General features: G+C 40.2%; 1 protein-coding gene across 3 annotated transcripts; it reads left to right on the forward strand.

The window, feature by feature from the left end:
- On the forward strand, positions 1-7,480 carry cnot8 (CCR4-NOT transcription complex, subunit 8). 3 transcript variants are annotated; one of them, XM_036588697.1, is made up of 7 exons: positions 1-97; positions 942-1,135; positions 1,340-1,533; positions 1,963-2,124; positions 2,251-2,395; positions 5,221-5,331; positions 6,616-7,480. In XM_036588697.1, the coding sequence occupies exons 2-7, from the start codon at positions 1,019-1,021 to the stop codon at positions 6,742-6,744; spliced, it is 858 nt and encodes a 285-aa protein (XP_036444590.1). In that variant the 5' UTR covers positions 1-97; positions 942-1,018; the 3' UTR covers positions 6,745-7,480. The 3 variants fall into 3 exon arrangements, with proteins under 3 accessions (XP_036444590.1, XP_036444591.1, XP_036444592.1); XM_036588698.1 differs by having other exon boundaries at positions 34-97; positions 908-1,135; XM_036588699.1 differs by having other exon boundaries at positions 83-172.
- The last annotated feature ends 2,430 nt before the right edge of the window (positions 7,481-9,910 follow it).

A 9,910-nucleotide genomic window follows, 5' to 3' on the forward strand; every position in this document is an offset into this window, starting at 1 on the left:
CAGGAACATAAGGCTTCCTCCCACAACCCCTGTGGAGAGCCGGAGCGGTAGCTGCTATTTCATTCCGCGGGTATCAGCACAGCAGGACTCCTGTCAGGTAACACAGATAACCAGCGCTGTTTCGGCTGTTCTCTCTACAGTAGTATTACCGGACGTGCTGTTTGCAGTTTCTGTTAGTATTTATCGAGTTTCTCATCATCTGTCTGTAGTATTTTGAGTGAATTTGTGTGTTAAAGCGTAGCTAAATAGGTTAGCTAGCGTTAGCTAGCTAAGGAGCTAACTGCTTACTGAACAGGCTGTAGAAGAGTAAGCGTTAGCTAAGCAAAGCTAAGCTAAGCTAGTCAGCTTGTTAATCGCCAGCCTCTTGCTTGAATTTTCCCGTTCCACCTTAAATGGTGCAGCTGTTACATTCTGTTGTCTGCACCATTTAAGGTGGAACGAGTAATTATGAAGAGGAAGCTAACTTGAGCCTCGCCGATAGTGGTAGCTTTGAGGTTTTTCGTGAGGGCAAGTTATCATGTAATATCGCCTACCTTTGCGATAGTTCGTTATACTGCTATGTTATGTAAGAAAATTGTTCAGTACATGTGATAACCTGAACGGTTTATAGTTAATATACTATAATATATAATATAGACATTGGTTTGTTTGGTTAGTTAGCTAGCTAGCCACAGATAAGCTAGCCAAACAAACCAGCCAACGTTGGTTAGCTAACCTAGCTAACTAGCTAGCTATAGCAAGCTGGGTGAGCTAAGGATGTTTGTTTTGGTGCGTGAAGACTCATGTATTATCTCTAGACTGCTCATGCAGCAGGTGGCAGGGCTTGCTTTTTCCCCAGCTGATAGCCCGCTCTGTTCCGGTCGTAGTTTTAGCTTCAGCTAAGTAACAGAGCCTCTTGTACTCGCAGTTTGAGCGCTAAGTTCAGGTGCGCTTCGTTCCAGAGTTCCAGTTTGCTGCTACCTGCCTGTGGCCGCGTTGGAATCGCCTGGGTGCTTGGTTGTTTCCTCAGCCTGCAACAATGCCAGCCGCACTTGCAGATACGAGTCAAATTATCTGCGAGGTCTGGGCAAGCAACGTGGAGGAGGAGATGAGGAAAATAAGACAGATCATTCAAAATTACAACTACATCGCCATGGTATGTACCTTGCTTGTGTTTCAGCACATACAGGCCGGTGATGCTCCACTGCTGCATCCTTGTCTTCTGTTTTGGTTGTAAATGTGTACTGTACCTCTCAGCTGCTAACAGGTCCTGAAGTTGATCTTGCAAGGCCTGGGCACTGGAGAGAGTTGTTTGGAACACAGTCATAAAACTTGCTTTCTTTATTGTCTTCTTCCCTAGGACACAGAGTTCCCCGGAGTGGTGGTCCGACCCATCGGAGAATTCCGTAGCACTGTCGACTACCAGTATCAGCTCCTCCGGTGCAACGTGGATCTACTGAAAATTATTCAGCTGGGTCTAACGTTCATGAACGAGGACGGCGACTATCCACCGGGAACAACGACCTGGCAGTTCAACTTTAAATTCAATTTAACGTAAACATCCTTTTTTTCCCTCCATCATAAGATGATTCTCAAATTCTCATTAACTGTATTATTTTTACATGGCGAAGGGGGCATTGCTTTTGAAGCAGTGGTCATATGTGTACAGTTTCCACCAACTACAAATATAGCTGTTCAGCCAATGCGTTTGGTGTCTGAAGTTTGCTTTCTTAGTTTTGTTACAAAGCTATAAATAATAATGGAAGTTTATAAACTGTGTGCATAAATCATCATGGTGCTAACCTGGTGGCAGTAAGCACCTGTTACTTGTTAACTACTTGTAGCACCAGGGCAAAACCTAAAACACAAACTGTCGACACCCCAAATGTTTTGGCTGATAGTCACATTTGGGTTCAGGGGACGATTGTGTAAATTTGATTTGTGGCCAAACCTTTACTTTAATCAGTTCTCCCTTCTTCACAGAGAGGACATGTACTCTCAGGACTCAATAGACCTTCTGCAGAACTCTGGTCTGCAGTTTAAGAAGCATGAGGAGGAAGGAATCGATACGCTATACTTTGCTGAGCTCCTGATGACCTCAGGCTTAGTGCTGTGTGAAAATGTCAAATGGCTCTCCTTTCATAGGTAACACAACAAGGAGTTTTTGCTCTCATACCTAAAGTGTTTGCTACTGTTGTTATAATTGATGTTATTTAGTGTACTGAGACTTTTCACCAATATCCCCTGTATTTTCTGGTCTTTTGTGGGTAGTGGTTATGATTTCGGCTACCTGGTGAAGCTCCTAACAGACGCTCGCCTACCAGAAGAGGAGCACGAGTTCTTCCAGATCCTGAACCTCTTTTTTCCTGCCATCTATGATGTCAAATATCTTATGAAGAGTTGCAAAAACTTAAAGGTATGATTTACTGCAAATATTACACTGTTTCTGGGTGCCTGGATGGTGCGGCTGGCTAAGAGGTTGCATCCTGTTGCTGGGAATTGAAATCCCGAGGATGCCACAGCCATTTGTGAGTGGAAGTCCTGAGAGAGCACAATTGGCCCTGCTCTCTGGGTAAAAGGATTAGAAAGGCACAATGATATCGGAATCATATTGGTATTGACCGATATTTGCTGTGTTAAATATCGTTGCCATCTGGCCAGTGCTTAGATTCGATCAATATTTCAAACCGATATTTGATGACACATGTATCGTATGCTGGAAGAGCACCATTAACGTTTAGGCAAAACTGTCTGCGCTACAGAAGTGCAGCTAAATTGTCTCCCGCAGCACCATTGACACAAGCAAAACCTGCAGCTACTCGAGAAGGTAGCTCCATACATAAAACTGTAGGTAGCATGTTTTGATACCTTAAATATATCTTATCATTAAGACTATGAAGCTGAAGTCAGCTTCCTATTCATCAGCTTCTTGGTTAAGTTTTCCAGTTCCAACTTAAATGGGCAGCAGTTACGTTCTGGCACCTGAGGCACCGACAGGGAGAGCTGAAAAAAGCTTGGTTCAAAGATTATTTTTACACTCTACTTGTATTAATAGAATGAAATGAAGCGTTTAGCATCACTTATCATGTATTGGCGTTTGGTATCCGTTTACTACCTCTCCACAGACTGGCTGTTTGAGCTGAAAAATAGGAGCACAAGATGAAAACGTTAGCTGAGATAATAGACTATTAGCATTTGTCTGTTTACCTAAAAGACTGTCTACCTTTCTCTGTATCAGTTTCAAGCCACAATTGATCTAAAGTGGCTTTCTGTGGTCTTGATGTAGCCTTACCTTAGTGTAGCAATGGCAAAATGCTGAGTGGTGCGCTGTGACGTGCTGAGGAATGGAACAGTGCAGCTGTTGTGTCAAATGTCGAACTCCCGTTCGCTTGCAATGTCAGAAAGGTATCATTGCACAGTCATGTGCACGCTACAGATTACAGTTGTGATTTTGGTTATTTCTATATGTAAATGACGGTTAATCTTGAATTTACCTTTACAGTAATCACCAGAACAGGACCTTAAGGCGAACAAAGAGCCTCACAGTGATAGTAAAACTTTAAACACAGTTTAAAGCTGTGCGAACCTCCATTTAAAACAATAGTTTTGAATTTTTGGACACGTCACACCCTGTGTGCAGTGGCCTTTACAGGAGGCAGTTTTGCTTGCCCAAGATATAAAAATACATACACATAAAATATCAGGCATCAGCATCTGCTGATACGTACATTTATAATATCGGTCATCAGTATCAGCCCAGAATTTCTGTATCTGCACATCCTGTCAATCTACAGAACATCATCTCACATTTAGAGAATTAGCTAGTCAGCACTTTGCTCCAAGTGCTTCACTTGTCAGTTTAATGAATGGGGACAGTGGGTAGTAGGCCCACAAAAAATACTGTTTTTTCCTGAAATTGACAGTTGAAAGTTGTTTTTGTGAAATGTGTAAAAACAACAAAAAGGTCTCGTTTAGCAATAAAAAGGTTTGGGCTGCTTTTGCTGTGCAAATTAAAAGCTATCTGTGGGAAGACCAACACAGACACAGCTTAACCACAGTCAGTCACTTGGTTTGTGACCGAATTGGGATATGAAAGCAAACTGCTGTACTCCTGCAGTCATAGAATTACACCTGTAAAAGAGACGAATCGACAAAAGATGAGTTGTTGTCCATTTTGTTATGCATAATTGTACTAAGCTAGATTTGCTCATTTGGCTTGCAACATGCAATTTCTTATGGAAGTTGTTCACTATACAAATAGGTTAGTCAGTGGCAGCAAGCAGAATTGTACACACTGTATAGTCATGTGATGAACACTTGCGCAATGTCTGATACCATACCAAAATAAATATTTTGGATGTATCTTTCCATTTTAATTATTTGTTTGAGATAATGCCTTTCATTTTTTGGTGTGCCCTTTTTACTACATCAGCCAGTGCTGCGTGTTGCAGACGTGCGTCTAAATGCCATGGACGGTTTTCTTGCAAACGTATGCATGTTATGCGTTTAAGGGTTGGAGGAAGTGAAACACAGACTGGCCAGGGTGAGGATTTGAGTAGTATCTTTTCTGCCAGTCATATTCCTCATTTCATGCGTAAACAATGGCAGAATGTCTGAATGTTAAAATGGATCACTCACTAAAACACATTACAGCAGTGGAGGCTGAAGAGTTTGTGTTAAAATAATGACATGAGCAAATATTTGACTCTGTCTCTGTATGAGAATGTATTCCATTACTGTGTTTACGCAGCACATTAGGTGGAGACAGACTGTTTGCTGGAAATAAGTAGTCAGAATCAAGAGTGTGCAACACAGGGTGTAAATAGCACATCTGTATTTTGTACAGCTCTGGAATCAATCTGGAGTGTGAGACCAGAGTATAGTGAGGTTTACACGTGCAGAATCCAAACCCTCTTCAAATCAGGGAGTCAGCCTTGTGTCTGGAGAATATAATAGCATGTAACAGAATAGTATATTGCTTCACACGTCTCTTACTCATTGCTTGTAGTCAACAATTAAATGGACCACAACAAATGACCCAGAATGACTTGGGGGGGGGGAAATAAGTGATGGGTGGTCAAAAATATCTGTACAATACTGTGCTACCAGTGGTGATATTCCTTGCAAACCCATAAATATGTAGTCCTTTTTGTCCTCTCAGGAGCTGTAGTAGAATCCTAGTCAGGATAAAGATGAAGGAATTGATCTTCTTTTCACATAGATGTTCTGTATTTGTGCTAGGGGGGACTTCAGGAGGTGGCAGACCAGCTGGAGTTAAAAAGGATCGGGAGGCAGCATCAGGCTGGATCTGATTCACTGCTGACAGGAATGGCCTTTTTCAGGATGAAAGAGGTAGCTTTTAATTTTACCAGCTTTCTTCTTGTGGTTGACTTTTGGTGTGGTACTTTCAGTATCATGGTAAAGTTATGTTGAGTTAACATATTTTTGAAAAAAAGTAACAATTTATCTCCTGTATTAGGTTCGTAATCACTATTCTCTACAGTGGAAAGATCGCGAACGCAGTATAGACTGCCAAGTGAAGTGTAACGTACCTGAGTACTCGTGTTAAATTTAGTAGCCCTTTTTTGTCAGGGTACCAATCATGCAGAGCCAGAACATATGGGTGAAGGTAGTAATGGAGTAAACCATTGTTGGATTGATCATTCAATATCAGTGAAGTCAGTTGAGCAACGTTAAAAATAACTAACAGAATTGCTTTCTGACTCATCACATAAAACCAAATGCAGAGTAAATCAGAGCTTGAAGCTCCTCCACTGTTGCTACTGTTTGTGTTTACTGTAAATGCCAGGTTTGTGTGAGAATCATATGACCACACAAGCTAAAGAGAACTCCTAATTTTACAGTTCTGTTATGCCATGAGAACCAGACATGGGTACTCGACCAGAATATGTACAGTTCTAGTTTCGGATTTGTAATAGTACTGGGCGATATCGTACTGTCCAGTGGAAAGACGCCAATACAGAACAGGATTTGTGATTACATATCGCTGCTGTCAGAAGAAAACCTTGCATCTCTGTTTTTGTTTTTCAGTTTTTGACATAGTTTGAAAATGCCTATTGTCCTTTACATTGTGTGTTATTTTCATGATTAGTGGACCAAAAGAAATGACCCAGAGCTACTTGGAAAAAAGTCTGGTTCCATTGACTTACATTAAAAGTAAAGTAGGTTTTTTCCTTTTCTTTTAAAGTTACCATTTTGGAGATACAAGGTTTTTTGTTCTGACAACGGTGTTATGCAAGCATTACATAGGATTGCTCAAAACTCTCTGGCACTTTCAGTTGCATACAGCGCAATGGGTATTTCTTGTCCTTATGGGTACATTGAGCACTCACTGCACCACAGAACTATTAGCCATGTTTTTGCTGTATTTTGTTTTTCTGAAATGCTGTTTATTTTGGCTTTTCGAGACAAATGTTTGTGCTAATGGATTTGAAACTATTTAGTGGTAGTGCAGGCCAGTATATAGACAATCATGAAACCATCCATAGGCTCCAGTTGAGTTGAACGTACAGGGAGAGGTTTGAGTTGAAGCCTGTTAAAGTTACTGATTGAAGCATGCAGAGCTAGTTAAGTCCTGAAAGTTACATCTAATATGGTATTCTGCTTTCTTTGCAGCTGTTCTTTGAAGATAACATAGATGACGCCAAGTATTGCGGGCGGCTCTATGGCCTGGGGTCCGGCTCCTCCCAGACTCAGAATGGCATCTCCAGCTCCTCACAGGAGGAAACCAACAACAAGCACTGACCACCGAAGTGACAACCAAGTGGACAACACACTTGTTTTTATCCCATCCAGCAGACATCGTTCTTTTGTTCCTCGCATTCCAGCGGCTCTGTTCTAAAGGGACGTTGGAGAAAACTGTCAGTTCTTTGAAATCCAGTTTTGCTCTTACAAGCCAATCCTGTTTCAAAAATTCCAGTATTCCAAACATCCGCCGTAGTGGTGATTCCCAAGCAGTCTTTGCTCCAGAACATTTTATCTTTTGTTTTACAGCATTAAAACAACAGAAAATATTTTTTAAGCACGGGACCAGCACTTGTATCTAACTGCTAACAAGATTCAAAGCATTTTAATATGCTCACCAGCAGTTTGGCAGAATCCTGTTTTGGAATTTTTGTTCCATATTTTCTAAGAAAAAAGCTTGACGATATCCATTGTCATAAAGGTAAGGGGAAAATGTTGAATGTTGGAAACACATGCTTGTAGGGATTGTAATATTTTAAATTATGCTGGAAAGTGTGTGTATTAAAATGTAAACTTTCAAAGAAGCCAATATCTTTTAGCATTTTTCCTATGAGGTTTTAGATCAGTTTTTGCAACACATTTTGAGACTGAACAAGTTGCAGGGATACACTGGTTCTGTGTACAGTTCTTTTAATTTGTCCACCATGAAAACCAGATGTTTGTGGTACATATTGTTTTTATTCCATCCGTTGTTTGAAACAGTTGTGTATATTAAAATGTTTTGTATCAACAGTGATTTTTTTTTATCACGTTTATTTGAAAATAATTTTCATGCTGATGAAATGAGGCAGCACTAAGCCAAGTTAGAACAAGGTGTTGAAACTCTTTACTTCAGAAACTGAATTTCTGATTAAAATCTATTTTAAGAACTTTCTTCGTTTTGTGGTTTGAAATGAAAATGCAGGGAACAGAAGACTGCTAAAACACTACCAAACCAAAATAATGATTTTTTTTTACAGGAAACGTCTGCATTATAAACATTTATATATTTTCTAAACGTTTAGAAAATGTCATTTTCTAAATATTTATAAATGTTTGTACTTTCCTCTATTTCTTGATATCAGACCAAGTAAATGCTATTAGTAGTTTAACAGTAAGCTAGTATGAAACTATATATTTTTTTTCAGACAAATTATCAGAAATTCATTTTCAGAAGTGAAGGGGGGTCCTGGTTCCCACAGCTTGATTCCTTTCAGGGAACAAAGTACTCATTTTCTAGCTATTTCAGTGTCTTTTATGCACAGAAGCAAAGAAGAAACCAGAATGTGTAGGCAGGGGTCCTCTAGGCCAGGACCAAGATTGGGAATCACTCCTAGATGAAATCTACAAGCAGGTGGTCACCGATCTTGTGCACAGAGTGCTTGTGTGGCTGTGTTTTTTCATTCCAACCAAGCAGGAGCTCCCCTCATGTGGTTTAATGCTTTAGTGTGTGGATTTGGATGCAGGTCAACTGATTAAACAAGGGAAATCAGAGCTGCTGCTTGACTGGAATTAAAGACTGCAGCCTCATCTGCCCTTTAGTGACCCCTATGTAAAAAGACTTGCATTTATATGTATGTAGACCAGGGGTCATCAGCTCTTGTGCTGGAGGGCTGATGTCCAGCACTGTGGCAAAGGATACGTTAGATTCTTCGGCGTTTATATCAGGTTCCTCAATAAATCTTTGACCATCTTTTGCTCTGCATGGGCTAAACTTGGCTGTTTTCAGAAGCTTGCTGGTGATCTGAGGCCTCATTAATCAAACTGAGGAGAACATGTTCTAAGTCTCTGCGCAAGAACCGCCAGTACACACTAGAAAACAGGCTTTTATTATTGTACATATGTGCAGCTGTACACAAAGAGCAGGTATAAATACTACGTTATATTGCTCAGATCCTCCATGGCCAGTTATAAACTTTTAAAAACACGCTAGTAGTTTAATTTAAATTTACTGCTTCCTTTAGGCATCTAGGAGGTTTAGAAAAGCTAAACTGGACCCTGTAAAATTTTAGTTTTACACTCCTCTGTTCTTACATGTAAGAATTAATTTGACCATGACTACATTTTTACTAGCAAAAAATTAATTGTAATAGTTATTTAATCATTTCAACCTTTCTTTTTTACTTTTACTTCTTTTTTAACAGTTGAATTGTTGCATTTTACTAGTATGAAAACTGAATTCATACTAGTACAAATCTATCCCACTAGAATGAACTAGAAAAACTGCACAACTATGTAAATTAGATAATACCATTAACATAAATAAAACTTGTTAGAATTTGTTTTTCACATTTCATTGTACTAGTATTTACACTTTTCCTTGTTCAATTTTAATAGTGATGTCCAGAAATGGCGGATTAGAAGTTAAAGGCCTTGCTATAAAACACTGCCAGCCCAAATCAGATGTCAAAGATTCAAACCGGGCGAGCAGCTAATGGTTGTATGTTACTGGCTTCCTATATTGCGCTCTGTGTAGAAGCGCATATTACCCATTATTACCAGTCAGCGCTCAGTAGCGGTAATGCTAACGTCCTACTGCCTGAAACCCGTTTGCTGTAGAAAAAAGGAAAAACACAGGTAAGTTTTCTTTGCGTTTTAGTGAAATAGATCGTTCTACTTCTTAAATTAAAGGAAGGTCCTGGACAAGCGGCTAGAAAACATGTAAACTTGTCGTGTTTAGCCGTTTAGCGCCGTTCACCCCCATTCGCTGAGGACTCCCTCTGGCGGTTTGCAGATCATTTCTGATAGAACGGGCGGAATAGGAAGCGTTCAGCCTCCCCTTAAACCGCCTCTGTAACTACTGAAAATCATTGACAATAAGTGGAGGTTTATGCGTCTCATAATCTATTTATTACACTAGTCTACCACCAGGCGTCCGTGTGGTCCGGACACGAGCGTCCTGAACTTGCCTAAGTTCAAATCTGAGCGCAGATTTCAGTTTTGTTCTTCATCAGTTTGATCCTGTGCAGTCTCTCTCATTAGCCTCATGTCTAGATTGTTTATTTTCACATGCACAACGCTAAAAACAAATACTGCAACTACTCTGTGTCTCATTTAAAGACACATTACACTGCTTAAACTACTGACACCGGCCGAAAAACAACAAATACAAAACACAGCTAGGGTTTAATCAGTTGACCTGCGTCCAAATCCACACACTAAAACAATACACCACATGAGGGGAGCT

This window comes from Colossoma macropomum, unplaced genomic scaffold (genome assembly GCF_904425465.1).
Source record: "Colossoma macropomum unplaced genomic scaffold, Colossoma_macropomum, whole genome shotgun sequence".
NCBI classification, from domain to species: Eukaryota; Metazoa; Chordata; class Actinopteri; order Characiformes; family Serrasalmidae; genus Colossoma; species Colossoma macropomum.